The 19,639-nt window shown below is 36.6% G+C and overlaps 1 protein-coding gene across 2 annotated transcripts in view; it reads right to left on the bottom strand.

Annotated features, from left to right (window-relative positions):
- Positions 1-9,839: 9,839 nt before the first annotated feature.
- PURG (purine rich element binding protein G) overlaps positions 9,840-19,639 on the bottom strand; it is a 37,096-nt gene continuing 27,296 nt past the window's right edge. For both annotated transcript variants that reach the window (XM_087856416.1, XM_045779267.2), the window contains one exon: positions 9,840-10,746. In XM_087856416.1, the coding sequence (XP_087712542.1) occupies positions 10,732-10,746 (15 nt within the window). In that variant the 3' untranslated portion in view covers positions 9,840-10,731. The remainder of the gene's footprint in view (positions 10,747-19,639) is intronic.

Consider the following 19,639-nt stretch of genomic DNA (forward strand, 5'->3'; position numbering starts at 1 on the left):
CAGAGTTCTTTGAAATGGTACCAAAAGCACAATTTACAAGAAAAAAACCTGATACATTGAACTTTATCAAAATTAAAAGCTTCTGTTCTTTGAAAGACACTGCTAGGAGAATGAAAAGACTAGCACAGAATGGGAGAAAATGTTGGCAAGTGATACAGCTGATAAAGGACTTGTATAAAGAACCCTGAAAATTCAAACAAGGCAATACAAACATTGGAAAGATAAAAAATAGGCAAAGATTTGGGGCACCTGGGTGGCACAGCGGTTAAGCGTCTGCCTTCGGCTCAGGGCGTGATCCCGGCGATCTGGGATCGAGCCCCACATCAGGCTCCTCTGCTATGAGCCTGCTTCTTCCTCTCCCACTCCCCCCTGCTTGTGTTCCCTCTCTCACTGGCTGTCTCTATCTCTGTCAAATAAATAAATAAAATCTTTAAAAAAAAAAAAAGGCAAAGATTTGCAACTTCCCTGAAGAAGAGATATAGATAGTAAATAAGCGCTTGAAAAGACATACAACATCACTAGGCATTGGGGAAATGCAGATTAAAACCACATGAATTACCCTTACGTAGCTATTCAAATGGCAAAAGTTAGAAAAACTGACCATACCAAGGATTGACAAGGATGGGAAGGAGGATAAAATGGAACGAGCACTTCAGAGAACAGTTTGGCAGTTTCTTAAAAAGTTAAATGTCTACTCACCATGATCTGGTCATTCCATTCCATTGTTAAAGAGAAATGAAAGCAAATGTGTATAACAATACCTGAACACAGCTTTTCATAGCAGCTTTATTTTAACAGCCAGACTGGAAACAACTCAAATGTCCATCAGGAGATTAATACAGCTAAAATTACACTATGTCCATACAATGGAATACTATTTTTAAAAAAAAGGAATTAACTATTGATACACACCATTTGGATTACTTAAAAAAAATAATTATGCTGAGTAAAAGAAGTCAGACAAAAAGGAGTATATACTGTATGACTCAATTATATAAAATTCTAGAAAATGCAAACTTAACTTTATAATGGAAAGTAGGTCAGTGTTTGCCTGGGAATAGGGGTAAAGATGAGGATGGATGTGGGAGAGGAAAGGAAAGTTTGCAGGTGATGCATATGTTTATTATTTTGAAGGTACGAGGGTTTCATGGTTGTATACATCATCAGAACGTATCAGGTTGTAAATTTGAAATGGATACAGTGCACTCTATGTCACTTACGCCTCAATAAAAGAATGAGAACAAGTATCTCTTTCGACCAAGTAACTTTCCTTGTTAAGATATGTGTAAAATGTCATATAGCATTAGTTGAAACTGTAAAAAACTGAGAACAATGCAATGTCCATTATTAGGAGATTAGTTAAATAAATGTTGATGCCCTCTTATAATGGACTACAAATAGCTATTAAAATAATTTTATTAATCTCTATGCACAGAAAGATGCCTAAGATATTTGAAGTATAAAAAGTAATTTGCTTGGGGCCCCTGGGTGTGCGGTTGGTTAAGCATCTGACTCTTGGTTTCAGCTCAGGTCGCGGTCTCAGGGTCATGAGATTGAGCCCCACGTGGGGCTCTGTGCTTAGTGTAGAGTCTGCCTGAGAGTCTCTCTCTTTCTCCCTCTGCCCTTCCTGCTCATGCTCACTCTCTCTCTCTCTCAAAATAACTAAATAATTTTTTTAAAAAGTTAATTGCTTGATGGTGAAAAGGTATAGCCAGTGTGGGCAGTAAATAACCCTATGACCCAAATATTCTACTCCTAAGTGTATATATTCAAGAGAATTGAAAACATATGTCCGCTTAAAAACTTGAACACTGATGGTCACAGCAGCATTATACATAATAGCCAAAAAGTGGGAATAACACAAATGTCCATCAACTGATAAATGGAGAAAAAAAAAGTTATCCACACAATGGAATATAATTCAGGCATACAAAGGAACGAGGCTCTGATACAGCCTGCAATATGGATGAACCTGGAAAACATTATGTGAAGAAAAAGAAGCCAGGCCTACAAGGCCACATAGCATATTTGTGTGAACTGTCTGGAATAGGCAAACCCATAGACACAGAAAGTAGAGTGGCTGACAGGGCCTGTGGGGATTAACTGCTGGGCCAACTGGGATTAACTGCCAGTAGGGACAGGGTTTCTTTTTGAGGGGATGAGAATATTCTGGAATTAGGTCATGGTGATGATTGTGCAACCTAGTGGATATCCTAAAACCGTGGAAGTGTATGTACATCTTAAAATAGCGAAGTCTATGTTGTGACCTATACCTCAATTTAGAAAACATTATTTAAAAAAACTTACAAGAAGTTAAAGATGAAATGTTAAAACACATAATTTGAATATTGAGTGAAATTGAGTATAGTAAAAGACCATTTTTGTTTAAAACATATGCATATAAATAAATTTGGAAGACTACTCACTGAATTGTTCATAGTTACCTCTGAGGAGTGAGGTTATGGAGGGCATTTGCTTTCTAAATATACATTTAGGTGCTATTTGATTAAATATTGTATTATATATAGGGGCACCTGGGTGGCTCAGTCGGTTAAAATATATGGTTGCACTCATATGTGGAACATGAGAAATAGCGAAGAGGACCACAGGGGAAGGGAGGGAAAACTAAATGGGAAGAAATCAGAGAAGGAGACAGACCATGAGAGACTCTGGACTCTGGGAAACAAACTAAGGGTTGCAGAAGGGAAGGGGATGGGGGGGATGGGGTAACTGGGTGATGGCTATTAAGGAGGGCACGTGTGGTGATGGGCACTGGGTGTTCTATGCAACTAATGAACCCTACGCAACTATTGAATACTACATCAAAAACTAATGATGCACTATATGTTGGCTAACTGAACATAATAAAACAATAATTGATTGAAAAAAGAAAATATTTATTCATTGGTTAAAAACAAACAAACATCCGACTCTTGGTTTCTGTTTAGGTCATGATCTCATGGGTCCTGAGACCAAGCCCTGCCTTGGGCTCAGGGCTCAGCAGGGAGTCTGCTTAAAGCTCCTCTCCCTCTGCCCCTCTCCCCACTCACTCGGCCGAGCTCTCTCTCTAATAAATAAATACATTCTTAAAAAATTATATACTATATATACATATATATATCATGATCGAGTAAAATCAAATACTTTTAAATGACTAAAGAAATACGCTGGCAGTTTGTTCATAAATACATCATATAGGAAATCTTTAAAAAATAATCCTTTGTTCCACAAAAATCACTCTACTATTTATTTTTTGTATAAATTTAGGTTTTTTTATTGAAAGAGTTTTCTTTCAAAATATAAGATGTGTATAAATATATATGAAGTATTTGTATGTTGCAATATTTTTTAAACTTTTCAAGTAGTTTCTTTTTTGTATAATTTTACTATTGAGCTTAAGAGTATTCATTAATATTGGGGCACCTGGTTGGCTCAGTTAGTTAAGTGTCAGACTCTTGATTTCTGCTCAGGTCACAATCTCAGGGTTGCGGGATCGAGCCATGCATGGGGCTCTGCTCTCAGCACGGAATCTACTTTTTTCTCTCTCTCTGCTCCTTCCCCCCTGCTCATGCTCCCTCTCAGATAAACAAATAAAATCTTAAAAAAAACGAAAAAGAGTATTCATTAGTATTTTAATATTACTTTTGAGTTTATTACCCATGGTCAGTTCAGACTCCAATTAGGTTAATCTTTCTCCCACAGTTTTCAGTATAAGGATCAAACTCATCCCTCTCTCAAGCTGAGCCAAAGGAGCCTCAGCATTTCAACAATGGCGGAGATGGGCTCTTTGTGAACACAAATGCCTCTGTGTGCTGGCATGGTGTGGCAGCCATGTGCACATGCCTCCCAGAGCCCCCACTGCAGAGAAGGTAATTAATGGAAGGCATCAGCTGCTGTGCTCTGACCTTTATCATTGTGTCCATGCTAAGACCCCAGTCCCCTGAACGGTTCCCAGTGACTGCTTCTGGCAGGGATACAAAGGCAGGTCCATTTCGCAAAGACACAGGACTCCTCGGAAGGATACCTTTGGCTTGAGGACTCCTGTTGGCCTTGCCAAAACTTCCTTTGAACAGTGCTGCAGTCTGAATGTTCCTTCTCTCCTGCACAGGGGTGAGATCAGCATTGGTCTGATGGATCTCCCAGCTTCCTCCAGCTCCCCATTTTCCCTCACCAGAATTTGTCCCAGCAAATCTCCTAAAGTTCTCTAATTCTATTTTAGCTTCTGCTTTTCAGATGACCTGGATTAACACAATTGGTCCCAAGAATGATCTAAGAAAAGATTGCAATTTGGGGACCAACCCACTAATCACCCAGTGGGCAAAAAGGGTGTTAACCTGTTTGATAGATAGGGCAAGGACAGTCCCAAGCATAAAGTGGTGACTCAAGTGCTAAATATCTCATTGATAGTGACCTAGGGAAATGTCCCGGCTGAGGGGGGAATGCTGTTGCAGATGTAATGATTCAGGCATTTTAAAGCTATGGTACGAACAATATCCTCAAAGACCGCAGAGTTGGCTGATTCCTGCTAAGTTGTATTGATGCCAGCAGGGGGATAATGAAAGGCTCAGAGCCATTAATAAGCAGTTAATGGCTAAGTGTGAGAGCCAGAGGGTCTCTTCAGTAGCTTACAAAGAGGTCCTTACCTCCTACAGTGTGGGAGACAGACACAGTGGAACAGACTGAAAATCAGATAGAATTGCAGAGATCCCCAGGTGTTTGAATGTTCAGCCAAGACAGAGCTCTTCTACCAAGGTCAAGGTGCTGGTTGGGGGACCCTGGGACCCTGAGAGCCGGGATAAGGACATTAGATGGCTGTTCCTGAGTCTGTTTTCTCTGCAGGGTTCCCCTCCCCATCCCAACAGCACCATATCCTTTAGGCTGCAGAGGTGTCCCATCCTTCCCTGGTAAAAGCCAGCAGTTCTGTCACCTGAGAGGACGCTGCAGAGACCTCTCCCTCTTGAGGAACACAGGCTCCCCTCGGCCTTGCCGCCTCCCTGTCTGATAACTAGAGATCCGTCCCAGCATAGCCCGCATGGACACATGCTAGGAATGATGAAGAAGAAAAGAGACTGTACACCAGATAGGCTGCCAGAATTCTCTAGCACGTACCAGCAGGAGCCAGAGGCATATACTTTGGACTATATTTTGAGAGTGCTTGATAAGGGGCCTGGAATTTCACTTTCTCAGGATCTAAGATTTTCAAGAACCTCAGGGAATGGGGCAAACTCACTGTTAAGGTAGTTCTTAGAAGTCTGGAGAAAGCAATGGCAACACTCAGTGAAGTCGAAGTTTCTGAGCTGCCCTCCGTAGGAAAGGATTTTGCAAGGGGCTCAGGCCGCAGTGCAGACCACATTGCTCACTGGTCCTTGTGATCAGGGGCAGGCATTATGAGGCTGTGGAAAGTGGGACTCCGTTAAGGACCCTGTGAATATTCAGGCTCCTGCCACTTCGGCTTCACTTATCATCACTACTAATGACCCACTGGGGGTTTGTGCCTCCTGTCCTTGCAGCTCCGGGCTTTGCAGCTTGGAAATTCTAGTCCCCGAAGGGGGCATATTCTTGGCAAAGGACACAGCCGGTATCCGGTGAACTATAAGTTACAGCTGCTGCCGAGGCACTGGGGACTTTTTGTGCCTAGGAATCAGCAGGTTAGGAGAGGAGTCACCAGTTGGGCAGGGATAATTCACCCTGGCAGTTCGGAGGAGATAGTGTTGCTTTATGCAGTGGAGGCAGGGAGGAAGGAACATGCATGTGATCGCCTCAGGCTGCTTTCTGATACTTCTTGCCCCATTGTAACTGCTAATGGACTTGGACGGCAACACAGCCGGAGAAGAGAATGATTAATTATGAAGAGATCAGATCCCTCAAGAGTGAAGGTTTGAGCCCTGCCATCAGGCAAGCCCCTGAGTCATGCCAAGGGGAGGGGTCATTTAGAATGGATGGTGGAGAAGGAAGAGAAGTTCCACTTGCGACCCTGAGATCCAATGCAGCACCAGGGGCTGTGCTTTATTCCCTAACTTCTCTTTTCTGAGTTTTTCCCTGAGGAAGAAAGGCCTGTGAGGACCATGGAGAGGGTGCTCCGCCAGCTTAGAAGGACATGTAGATCTGTGCCGTGCAGACAGAAGCCTGTGGTGGCCCTGAAAATGCATCTCTCAGATGTCCTACTTCGGGGAGCATGACCGCCCCGCAGACCAGCCTCTATGCTCTGCTGTCCATCCTGCGCTGGCACCGAGGTGGTGTGACTGAGTGTGGCGAGGTACTAAGCCAGACCATACCTGTAAGATGCTGGCCTCCTCTGAAGGGTCACCTGGGCTCAGGGACTGCCCATCGTTTGGCTGAAACCTTCTCAAAACTGTGCTGAAGTCTAAGAAGTAACTTCTTTCTCCCTTCTTCCCTCCCTCCTTAGTTTCTTCTGTGTTCTCCTTCCTAGGGTACAGCCCTGCCTCGCCCTGTGATGGCTCCTCCATCAGCTTCTCCATCAGCTCCTCCATTTTCCCTCAGTGGCGTTTCCTCTAATAACTCTATTGTTCCATCCAATCCCGTCTTGGCATCTGCTTCTTGGAGGACCCAGGCGTCCTGAGACATCAGAGGCAGAGTGGCATATATGACAACCTTGTACACTAAGTCTAGTCAACTGGTAATGGCTGCCGGGAATGCTGAGTTGAAAAAGATTCTAGAGCTGCATCTGGTCCATTGGAAAGAATGCCATGATCTCTTGACATGTTCTGCCATGAGGGCAAGGGAAGAGGGTTTTAATTCTTCATTAGTCGCTACTGCTGAATTGGGATGTTCCCACAATCTCTGTCAAGAAGGGCTGCAGTCTGAGGGGTATCTGTTGTATATGAAACTTTTGTTAATGATGAATGATATTACAATAGTGAATGAATAATGCCCGGTGTGGTTAATTATTACTAATAATGATGACTGCATTAGTAGTAATGATATAATACATAATGAATACATAATATATGAATAATGTTAATGCTTAATGATGAATGATAATTATATTATACCTTAAGGAGCCTAAAGTGATACAAATATAGTATGTGGTTTAATTATATTGGTAAGCAATAAGATTTTCACACTGAAAGATGGAATCGAAAAAAAATACAAAACATAAGGATGTGTTAGTGATTTCCATCTTTGACTTGGGATGAGTGTTCTGATGAGCTAATGTGATTATTTCTGTTTCCTTATGGAGCCTGTCATAATATGATGCTGTTCATTAATATTACTCATTTCCTTTTACCTGATTTTATACTTGTCAAGCAAAGTACTGACATTAATTAGATTTTATAAGGAGACTTCACTACTAGACAGAGAATATGCAACCAGTGGATGTAGGTATTCTAATTTATTTAGCCTTTATTTCCTTCCTCCAAAAACTCAGTTTTGAAATGATAAAAGTAATACATGCTTATCATTAAATAATTTAAAGAGTTATATAAAGCAAAATTTGAAGTCTACTTCTTATACACAGTTTCCTTTCAGTCTTACTCAGTGGGAATAACACTATTTTTTGCTGTAAATTAATTTTCCTCCCTGGGTATCTGAGGCTCAAGGTGTTTTCTTTATGATCTTGTTTAAAAGGAATCTCTTGTGTATTTACTCAGAATGAACTAACAGAACTGCATTTCTACATACCACAAACTGAGGGCTAATCCTTTCATTCAGAGTACTTTATATTTTCATTAGCTAGTGTTTTGTTAAGTCTTTTACGATGGCAAACATTACGCTCTCCAGAAAGTGTAAGCTTTAGCTGCCACTCACAGACTATGAGACCGATTTGCGAGAATATGTATAATGCTGTGCTCATGCATTATATGGTTTATTCAATCTTATGAACTATTTCTCATTTGTTTTTGCATGAATATATTCCTTATTTTTTAGTTATTTTCTAGGAGTCTTTTTACTGCCCCGATGATAAGCTGGAGGGTAAGAAAAGTGACTTTAGTCTTAATGTGAACTCAGTATGCACCTACCTCAATGGTTTAAAAAAAAATGCATGAAGAAGACAAATCTGAAATGAGATAGGTTATAGACTGGGTTTTTTTTTTTTTTTAATACGGGCAAGATTATTATTGTTGGCCATTTTCAAACTCAAAGCAATTCCTGATGAGAAAAATCAGTTTCCTAAGATTAATAAGGTTAGGTTTTTAATGTACATGAAATTTATTTCGAAAGATGTTCCTCAATGGAGAATATGTGGATCTTTACTGGAAGTGCTTTCACTCACAGATTTATAGATGACACTTTGAGCTTAAGATCTTCAAGGGAAATTATTATTTTAGGAACAGAAAACACAACTTGCCAAAATAATACTGATAAAAATAAAGACAAACATAATTTTACATAACTTTTAAAAAGCTTAAATAATAAACTTAAAGAGGGAGAGACTATATTATTTTCATAAATGAACCAAACTTACAAAGTGTACTCATTTTATTAAAGGCTGGGTTTTTAAAATAATTTCATACAAAAAAAACCTGATAAAATTTGTGAGAATGATTTTTTAGGTGGGACAAACATTATGGTGAACAATAACACATAAAACTGGTGGCTGGAAGGATAAAAATCAGAGATTTTTCACGTAGATTAAAAAGTAGATATTTTTCCAAAAGAAATTTATTTTTTTATCCTTTCATAAAATTAGAATTAATTTTTCTTTCAATTAACAGGCAAAATATCACCACAGAAGTGAAGATATGCTAAGACATTCATAGACCTACCTACTCTCTCTCTCTTTTTGATGAAAGAAGACCTGAAATTATTTTGTAGCACATTTACTAGTTGCCAGTTTTCATAAAATGGAATGCTGTAAAGGTAGTTACAAAAATACACAGTAGAAATATCTTTAGAAAGGTTGTGATTTAGTAAATACTGCATTTGTTCAAGACAGTCATGGAGCTGCAAGCCCAGTGTTCATATTGGCTCTGTTCTGTAAACTTTATTTTCTGATATTAGGAGTTTGACATGATTCAATAACTATTTGAGGCAAAATTACTACACCTACACTCTTTATAAAATAAAGAACCACAGCAGCATGGGAATGTCATTTCAGCCATGGGGCCCACTAGATTAGAGGGACAGGTTTGCTCATCCTCTGAGATCAATGATTGTTGCTTGAGAAGCTTTAATCGATTTATTTTGATCTTTTTTTTTAGATTTAAGGTTACCCATAGGTTAGGCAAAATACCAAGATTAGAATGCAGATTTGCACACTGCCTTAATAACTGACTTTATCTCTGGCTTGGGAGAAACAGACCTCTGCCCTCATGAGGATAGCTGCTTCACTTGTCCAAATGCTGTGATTCTTAGTGTGGCTGAAATTAAAAATCCAATAAGACCATGCCATTCTGGCATTTGGTATCAGTTTGTCCTGGAAAGTTCCAATTTTATTTTATTTTTGTCCATGTTTTCATACATGTGAAGTGGAAACTTTACTTAAGTATCAGTATACACGAATGACCTTTTCAATGTCATTCGAGCAATAATAAAGGTTCCGAGGCGTATTTGTTTCCATGCAAATGTTACCTCATGGTTCAAGTAGATAATAAAACCTTATTAATAAAACACTAAAATAAACAAAGGCACTCGATCGGCACATTTTTGGTTTTCTCAATGTACTAATTTCCATGTCTGATAGGTGTAGTTTTTGCAGATCCAACATAAACTTGCTTATGGAAGCGAGGCCAACTGGATTTAAATTCCCAAAGACACCACAAATTTGGGGGCACAGATGAAATAACGACATAAACACGTGGTAAAATCAACTCCGGGTTGATCGAAGGGCCCAGGAGAACTAATCTGCTTTCTGAAAAATAATTAAGAATCCAAACTAATCACACATAGAAACCAGTTTATTAGATTGTCAGTGATACTTTGAGACAAATTCAAGTTATTTCATTTTACTTTATATAAACAGAGGAAGGGAGGAAAGTTTTAAACTTCAAGCTTTGTCCAGCATGTGTGCAGTTAGCATCCACAAAAGCACCATTGGATATGGAAGAATTAGCACCACAGAATTTTAGGACCTAACTGTTAACATGCATCACTGGAAAACTTGGAACATAAAAACTGAAGTAGTACGTGGGATGGTCTATTATAAACAATACAAGGCAGTTTATGATTTGTTTTCCTACAGTACAATACAATCACCAATCAATGAGAACCTTTAAGTACAACACAGGACAAAAACACTTTGTACCCTGTTAACACTAAAACAGTTACAGATTTAAAAACATGTTTCTTGTGAGAGGCGGTGGGTTGAGACTATCCCTCCTCCTCTTTTGAAATTGAGTTATATAGTTACATGATCTCTTAAGAAAGTATTTTCAAATCTCTGTCTCTCTCCCTCAGCTCTGACAAAAATTTTTTTTTTTTTTTTTGAAAACGGAAAAGGCTCAATGAATTACACCCAAAACAAACCCAAACCAAAACCTGGCAAGAGTCAAGAAGTACTCCAGTGTGGTGGAAGATACTCCACTTAAGATCAGTTTGAGAATGATGCCAATGGTGTTGACACTTGTCTTCCCTTCGGTGCAGGAATGTCAAGTACAGAAGCCTTGCATTCACGATGAACTTTGGTTCATTTCGTTCACACAATGCCTTTATTCTGAAGTGTAACATAAGACACTTATGCCTTATTCCTCAACTGTTTTTGTAGTGTCATAGGGCTGTTCCTTATGCTGGATCTGACAACAGTGAAAAGGGTTGATATTCTCTCTGGATTTAGAGAAATTTGAGCTAAAGAAAAAATATTAATTTAAATTTAGCACATATGAAATTTTAAAGGGAGTTTCACTATTTTCACAGTACAAGCCCATAACGAATATCATTGAAAACCTTTCTGTTAGAAAGCATGTAACAAACCCTCAATTTTAAGTTGTGTGGAGGCCAGTTTTGGCATATTAGAAGATACTGTATAAGAAATGTGCAGTAGGAATAGATAGATACAGGTATATTCAGATCTCAATGCATTGATGCCAAGGAAAATATATTTTTTACTCACCAAGAGAAGAATATACCTTGAAGCATCTATGCAGACACATGAATCAATCATGTATCTGCCCAACTTCTAATTCTGGAATAGTGATAACAGGGTCATTTAAGAAAAAGTACTCAATTACAGTATGGAAGCAATTTTATGTTGTATATATTTAACAGCAAAACATTTTTGAAAATAGAATCATTATTATACGGTAAGTTTACAATTCACCATTTCTATACTTGTAATACATGCATTGATTTGTTTTCCCAGTTTTAAAAAAAAAATCCCACTAGGACCAACATCTTTCAGAACAACAGTCTAACATGAAACAAAACCTCCTAAGGAAAATATTTAGCATCACAGAGATTTGAGAAAAGTCTGTTACTCAGCATCACAAAATACTCATTAGATCTACATGTAAGATTGTTCATGCCATGACATTAACACACCTTTGGGTTAATATGTCTTATTTAAAAAGGATACCAAGATACAAACCAAAGAACTGACATGGAATTTATTTTTAGTTTCTCCTTGATAAGAGTAGACTGCTAATAAACTTGACTCCTGTCTCTACTAGGTGATGATAACGGCGTCTATCAAGCAGCATTTACATTTAGTAAAACATTTAAAACTACTGATAGAAAAATGGCCACCACAGAGAAAGAACGAAAGATAAGTGTAATTATAGACCAATGATTTTTTTATGAAGTGAACTGCCCCCAAACAAAAAAGAAAGCAAAGTTTGTTTGCTGTGAAATATTTTTCAGTTAAAAAATATTCTTGGATAAAAGTTAGCATATGATTTATAAATGTCAGAAAGATGTAAGGATGAACTTCAGAAAAAAGCTAACTTTTGAAAAAAAAAATGATCCTATGCCTTTTCTTCTGAACCAAATCCCTTGTATAAATCAACTTTTAATTTTCTGAAGAGGGTACAGCAGCTGCACGTCCACATTATTGATTTAAATTTGATAATTTGCCAGGCAGGCCTGACTTGAACAAAGAAGAAACAAAACTCATTTCTTAACGTTTTAGGGTTACATTAAAAAAACCCAAATAAAGAAAATTGAGTTATGATGGGCTGGCTTAATGCTTTTGATTGCCCTTATATTTGACCAACATTTCAACACAAGGTAGAACCAATTAAAGATAAGATTTAAAAAATAAAAGCTGTCTAAAAATTGTTCAATGAAAAAGCCTTCAAATTTTACATTTTAACCTCAACTGATTGTAGACTTACTTAGACTAACAGTTTTGCTGTTATCACACACACTTTTGTTACTCTAGAGTTTTATTTCTGAATTGTTCATTGGTTCTATCATGTAACACAATTTTCTAGTAAGTTAAAATAGTTTGAATTATTATATTATAAGAAGCTTTAGAAAAACACATAAGTAGGATAAATTTATAAAAGGATAAAGAATATTTTATGGGATTTTAGACAATTTCTATACAGACAAATAGCTATTTCAAGGTAATAAAGTGCCTTCATTTCTAGGTAATTAATTTTTCACTAAAATATTTTAAGGCTTTATAAGAAACTTAACATTATCAGAAGTGTGATAGTATATAGGGTTATGCTATTAATTAGCATTCTTTCATAGGTCTTATTTCATTTAATCTTTTAATTCATATTAGGTGCTTTTTAATAATCAGCAGCTTAAAATTCATAAATTTGAATTGTAAATTCTGAACATTTAGCGAGGAAAAAGAAAGATGTATAATTTCCAAATGCTGGGATTTGTACTTAAGACTCGCATGTGGCATGTGAACAATCTAGTTTACGTCATAATATACAACAGCCAATGCTCTCAAAAAATTCAACAGAATATTTATCCCATGGCAAACAGGGCCATCATTTCATTCATTCATATATTCTGTTGTCTCTACATTGAAATGATTGCACAGCCTTAGTGAAAAAGGCTGGAGAAAATCTAAGATAAATTCTTCAAATACAGGCACAATGAGTATTTTTTTTTATTGCAATAGCTTATGAATAATCTGTACTGATGCCGACATCCAATGTTAAAGCATTTATATTTGTTTTCAGTTTGCTTCTACTACCCATGGGTGTATCACAGTAAAATACTGGAAACCTAACAGAAGTGTATACAATAGCCATAATCATACAGAATTTTATTTCTTCTTGTCATTTCTCTTTGGAATATATGAGGGTATTTTAAGCAATGCTGTGTAGTTAGTTATGTTGGCAGCCCCAGATCTGAAGATAAATTATGACTATATGGACATCAGCTTACTCAATTGATTATAACCAATACAAACTAATTAAAATGTTCGAATATTCTTTTTCGGGAGATTTTTAATCTATTTTTATCGGAAGATTACTCAAGTCAGGCACCAGATTAAACATCCATGATACCTAAAATGCTTATCTAACTACCACTGGATTCATTTAAAATGTTCCTTAAATTAAAGGTTTTTGAGGTTAGGAGGGAAGAGGAAAGTTAAAACTCATTGCAAAGAATGGTTTAAAGAAATATTCCACATAATTAGAAAAACAGGAACCACCGGTAGGAAAAAGTGCCAGTCTTAAAATTGGGTTTGGTTTTCAATCTAAAGCCTAGTAAGAGTAATTCCTGGTGATTAAAAAAAAAAAATCAAAATGGCATAAAACTTTATAATTGCACATTCCTTTACCAAAGTGCCACAAGTTACCAAAAAATCTTTTTAAATGCATATGATGCTTTCAAAATCTAAGTACACATTAAGTTTTACCTTTTTCATAATAGTATAGTATAGATAGTTTCACAAACTTATCACAAATATAACCAGGAAGATGAGTTACAACTTTCTAAAAACAGGATAGTGTGTTTTTAAAAAATAACTATTAGAACCTTTATTATTTTGAAGATTCAAACCCAAGTATAGCCAAAGCATTCCCATAATATCCAAAAACATCATGAGAATTTATTTAGGCAAATTTTAGCAGTACTCTGCCATGCAATGCACAGACACCATAGCGTTTTTCTTTTTTTAACACTGGTTTAGTTATCCTGTTTTAATCTGACTACATATTATACTTACTCTCTTTAATCACTGAACTGACAATATATGGCATAACGGAGTTTTGAAAACAGCATTAAACACTGAGGTTTCTAGCCTTAATTGCTCATTCCTATTAAGCACGGCGAAAAGGTCTGATGCATGATTAATTTTCATGCTTCTATCTCTTTATTCTAAATGAAAATGTATTGAGATAATACGATAAGGACAAAAGGATGTTAGAGACCAAAGCACTGATATATGGAACAAAAAAATAATAAGCAACTGTATGGAAACCTTCCATATCATTAAATTTGTTAAATCAGGGAAAGATAGTAAAAAATAAGATCTCTTTACCAAGTAATAATTATATTAATATGCTTTTAAAAAAATCAATGGCATGCATATAAGGTTAAATTTTTAGTATTTTTATTTTTTGAGTGTTAGGAAGTTAAACTACAGAGGTATGTCATTATGAACTGAGACCGAAAAAATTATATTGTTCAGAGGAAAAAAAGAGAAGAGAAAATCACGATTCTCAATGACAGGTCATCTGCCTTGTGTTATGCCACGGGCTAAACATTGTGGTGTAGCGCCGCATTTAATTAGGGTGAAAATGTTGACAAAAATATAAAAATGCTAATAATAAAATTAAGATCAGTTCGCAGTCAAGGAACATTAAACAACTGTCAAAAAAGAACCCCTTCTTTCTCGTACAGTTTGAGAATCTCAATGTTCAGTGTAAGAATATAACCATATAAAAGCATATGAAAGAAATGCCCAATTCGAGAAATTCTTCATCTTCTGAGGATGGAGAATGGGACATAAATTGGTATCCTAGTCCTCTAAAAGAATTAACAAACTTTAAAAACACCGGTAAAATCAGAAAGAATTGTTCATGATAAATCACTGATAACGACACCCCCAAAACCCAATATACTGATGTTAATCACAGAACGGCAGATATTCATTCTATATAATTCAACGAACCTTCTTGTAGTTTCTGAATATGAAAATATAACCGCTTGTTCAGTCTTGGGTAGTGGCAAGCGTTTAAAAATTGTTGAAGAAATACTTCAAATAAACATCGAAATGCAGAAGATCCTTAATAGAAGCTGTAGGCATGTGGAAACCCCATACTCTATGTGAGATTCCAGCTGTATTTAGTTCCTGCATTGCCCAAAGTAATACAAATTGCATAAACCCTCTTGCCAATACACAGATATTTTCTTGTCTTCGCAAAACCTAGACAATTGCATTTACCTAACTTAGCTTTTCCCTGGTAGCGGTCCTACAGTGATGACATATATAGTGGACATACCTATAAGAACCATTCCTACCATATAATTTAATCTTGTTTTCTATTATTCAGCTCTTCTATAGCATTTTTCATTTCCAAAATGCCACACAACTAATTATAATAGTTATTTCTCATTTCACAAGGAGGGCAAAGTTAATAAATGGCTTGTGAGGTGGTGGAACCATACAGGGTTTTCAAGATCCTATGTATCTTCTCTTTTTCTGTAGGCAGTCTTATTTAGCATTGCCCTCTGCTATGTGTCTATACCGTATGTATACCTCTTGGGGTCAAAGACTCGCTCTTGTTGTCTGCTGTATACCCAGACCTATCAGAATGTTTAGCTTGTGCTGTATGCAAAATAAAATACCTGTTGATTTGACGAATGAGAAATAGGACTGAGAAAATAAAACAAAGAACCTCCACATATTGCCCCTCACCCTCGACTTCCAAGTGAAAAGCCGTGCTTACCCACTCTTGCTTCTCCACTACAATAACGTAAGTGGTGTTACTCTTCTTCCATAATAGGGTTGTATTACTCACTCTTAAATCTTGATGGCCAAGACCCTATGGTGTGTGTCCTCCAGAGTACTAGTGACTCAACTATTACTACAACTACTCCTAAAACTGCATTATTCACCTTTCCTTTGGCCAAGTATTTAAGTTAAAAGTTATGTTTCTGCACACAATAGACTATTCTTAGGCTAATTCAGGCTTAAAGAATCATGAAAATCCTCACAGCTGTAATCATTAGCATGAATATGGAGAATATCAGAAGGGACTGAAAAGACAGACAAATGCAACAAAAAGAACTGGGGACTAGAGGTCCTTTAATTTTCTGGAAAATAGTGCAGGAAAGCTAAGATCCTTGAGAAGACAGTGATTTTAGTGAACAAGGTTAATGTCAAGTTTAAACTAGATGATATTGAAAAGTCTTTTCCAGCTCTAAAATTCTATGTTGTGCTGACTGGTTCCTCTTCTGGTAAGATGAGAATCTGCACAGTATTCAAAGTATATTTTATTTTTTTAAAATACAGGATAAACTTGAAAAGTTTGATGTCTTAGAACTCTTGAGCAACTGAATATTAAAAGTTTTCTTTAAACCACCATTACTCCTTCTCTCGCAACAATACCATAGAAAGCCTTTTAAATCCTGAATAAAATAGATTTAGATGATGTCAATATAGTGTGGATATTACTTTGCTGACAATACTTCATATTGTCAGCAAAATTAGCAGTGAGGAGTTTGCTCCCACTCCTGCTACTTTGCATGAACCTGTCCCCTAAAGAAGTCTTACGTACAATTAGTACAATTCATGACCTCATTTCCGAATTCAAAGAGAGAAGGTGAAATTATTTCTTATAAAAATTAGAGTTATTGTTTTAAATCACAGCAGTGGGAAAAAAAGGCGATGATATTAAGTTTGAATCTCTAAATTACTCTATATGTTTTAAAAACAGGACTAAAATCTTTAAAAAAAACAACAACCAGGACTATGAAATTTGAACATTTTGACTGAGAGGCAACAAAAACAATACTAATTCCAAAACTAGGAAGCAGAATCTAATTTTTACTTGGGGCTTTTCTCTTTTTTTTCTTTTTGGTAAGTCTAGCTGGGGGTTTATTGATCTTACTAATTCTTTCAAAGAACCAGCTCCTAGTTTCGTTGATCTGTTCTACTGGCTTTTTTTTTTTTTTTCCCCTGTGTCATTGATTTCTGCTCTAATCTTTATTATTTCTCTTCTCCTGCTGGATTTCGGCTTTATTTGCTGTTCTTTTTCCAGCTCCTTTAGGTGTAAGGTTAGATTGTGTACTTGAGGCTTTTCTTGTTTCTTGAGAAAAATCTAATTTTTATTAGCCAGAACCCTAAATACGTGGGAGGAGGAAAGATGATTTACTATCAGCTTTAATTTTTGCTAAGCTAGGACTTCTCAAAACCCTTCAAGCAGACTGTACTCCCTGGGAAATCAGGTTTATAATTCTTTATTTCACGACCTAAGACCTCTTTACCCTTCTAACATTAAACTGATATCATCAGTTTTCAATATCATCTAGTTTAAACTTGACATTACTCATTGCTCAAATGGCAACAAGGGCCATATTCTCCTTTTTCCACATGGCAACAAACATTGTTGGCAGTTAATTAAAATTAATTACTCCAACTAAAATGAGGATGAACTGCTGAGAGAATTCACGCATACTGCTCGAAAGTAGTTAATCATCTTTATAGATGAGAGCATAGAAACTGGAGGCTTGGTATGATAGCACTGCAAGTCCTCCATGTAGGTTACATTATACTAATGAGGTTCTCTTGACGATGCAAATGAAACTGCTTTTTTACGTGACTTAAGCCAAATTCTACACTAAAGTAGAATGTTAAAGGGAAGTATCATTTCAACATTTTTAGAGTTATTAGACGGAAATATGAATGTGGTAAAATAATTTAGAAACCATAACAGAAAAATAAGTATGAGAGGGGAGAAGGAAGTTGTCTTTAGTGGAAGGCAGGAAGAAATGAGGAAATCAGTAGATGAGAGGGATTCACAGAATGGGGATAATCTGAAACTTTATTAATGTTATCGCATTTAATCTGGCAAAACTTCTTATTCGTTCGAGTGCCTTTTTCCATAGCACCTTAGTACTTTATGGTTATTTTTTCCCCTTGCGGAATAGTTGTATAAACACTGAAAATGACACGCTAACATCCCATAAAGTGAAGAAAGTGCTTGTTGTGTGTGCTGTTGATATGTGTGACTTAATGTTTTGGGATCTCTTTGTGGTTTTGCAGCTTCTGATGAAAAGTCTTAAAGCTGGACATGGTACAGATTGGGATAGACTAGCCGAGGGCCAGCTCAATCCTTGCCTTTAGGTAGTTACGTCAAAATTCAGACTCCTTTTCGGTCAGAACACAATTCTCTTGAAAAAGACAACAGCAGACAGTAACAATTCACCCTTTAGATCTGCTGGTACACAATTTACTATGACTCCTGAGTCACAGTATAATCTTCACTTAAATTTATTACTGCTCCCAAATCCCAATGAATCTTTGCTTAAAATGGCAATTTTTAGGGAAATTCAATTAGAACTTTCAAAAAAACCAAAAAACAAAAAAACACAACCCAAAATGCAATCTGAATGTTGGTTTCATTGTATCTACTCTCTTTCCATTTGTATAAATTATGGATCAAAGTGAGCTTGTAATAATAATACCGAGCTCATAAGGTCTATGTTATACAATTTTAAGAGTGCATAAAAGCTACTGAGCCATCACCATATTGATAAACAATGAAAGCATTCCTTCCAGCATGCTTTGAATATGGAGATATCTTAAGAAGTATCTCCTCGCCTGGAATTATTTTTCACATTTGCTTTCTAAGGTCAAAGCAGACATACAAAGGGAAGGAAACAATACAGTAGCATGGCCATTGCAACTGGTGAGGTGCGGTTGCCCAGTATCTTTGTTGTTAATAGAATCTTCCAGAACAGTACCTCTTGATGCATCCAACAGTAATTAAGGTGGGAGGGTCATCTGAATGTTAGGAATACTGTCATTTAATATTAATATGAGAGGGTATTTTGTCCCCTCCATTCTTACTGCAGTTTTGCTGCCCTGAATTTAACAATAGTCGTGTGTCATTTAAGATGCTCATTGAAGAGCTAATTATTTCTTGCCTGTTTTTTAAAAAAGTATTATCCACGGTAGAAACTATTCACTGATGAACTCAACAACATAGATGATCTCACAAATATTAGGCTGAGTGAAAGAAGCCAAAAACCAAAAATACATGGTCATTTATTTACAATTCTGGAATAGACAAAAGTAACCTGTAGTCATAGAAATCAGATCAGTGATTGCTTCGGAAGTCTGGATTGGGGAAAGAGTGGGGCTGTTGACAGGAAAGGGATACACAGAAATTTTCTGGAGTGAGAAAAATGTTCTGTGTCTTGATATCCGTCAAAACTGATTGAATCATATATTAAGATTTGAGCATTTTACTGTATGTAAATTATACCTTAATATAAAATGTGAAAAAGCATTGCCACTAAATATAATGTTCTCGCTGAAGCATTAGAGTTGGGTGGCATTTTTCTTCTCATTTAAAAACTTCTGCCTTCACACTGTCCCAGAAAGAGCAACATATCCTAGAATGGGATCCACGACCAATACCTTACAGAGAATGTGGATTTTATATCAGGGCACTGAACTAAAGCAGGTTTTTTATTGCTGGACAAACAGATGACAAATTCTTTTATGGACCGTACTAAAAGTAACAACTCTAAGAAAGCATAGAAAACACCTTACATTTAAAAAATACCCTAGAACAGAAAAGGGTTTTTAAGTTCAATT

The sequence above is a fragment of the Ursus americanus genome, chromosome 27, assembly GCF_024610735.1.
Source record: "Ursus americanus isolate L20-20 chromosome 27, mUrsAme1.1.p, whole genome shotgun sequence".
Taxonomy (NCBI): Eukaryota; Metazoa; Chordata; class Mammalia; order Carnivora; family Ursidae; genus Ursus; species Ursus americanus.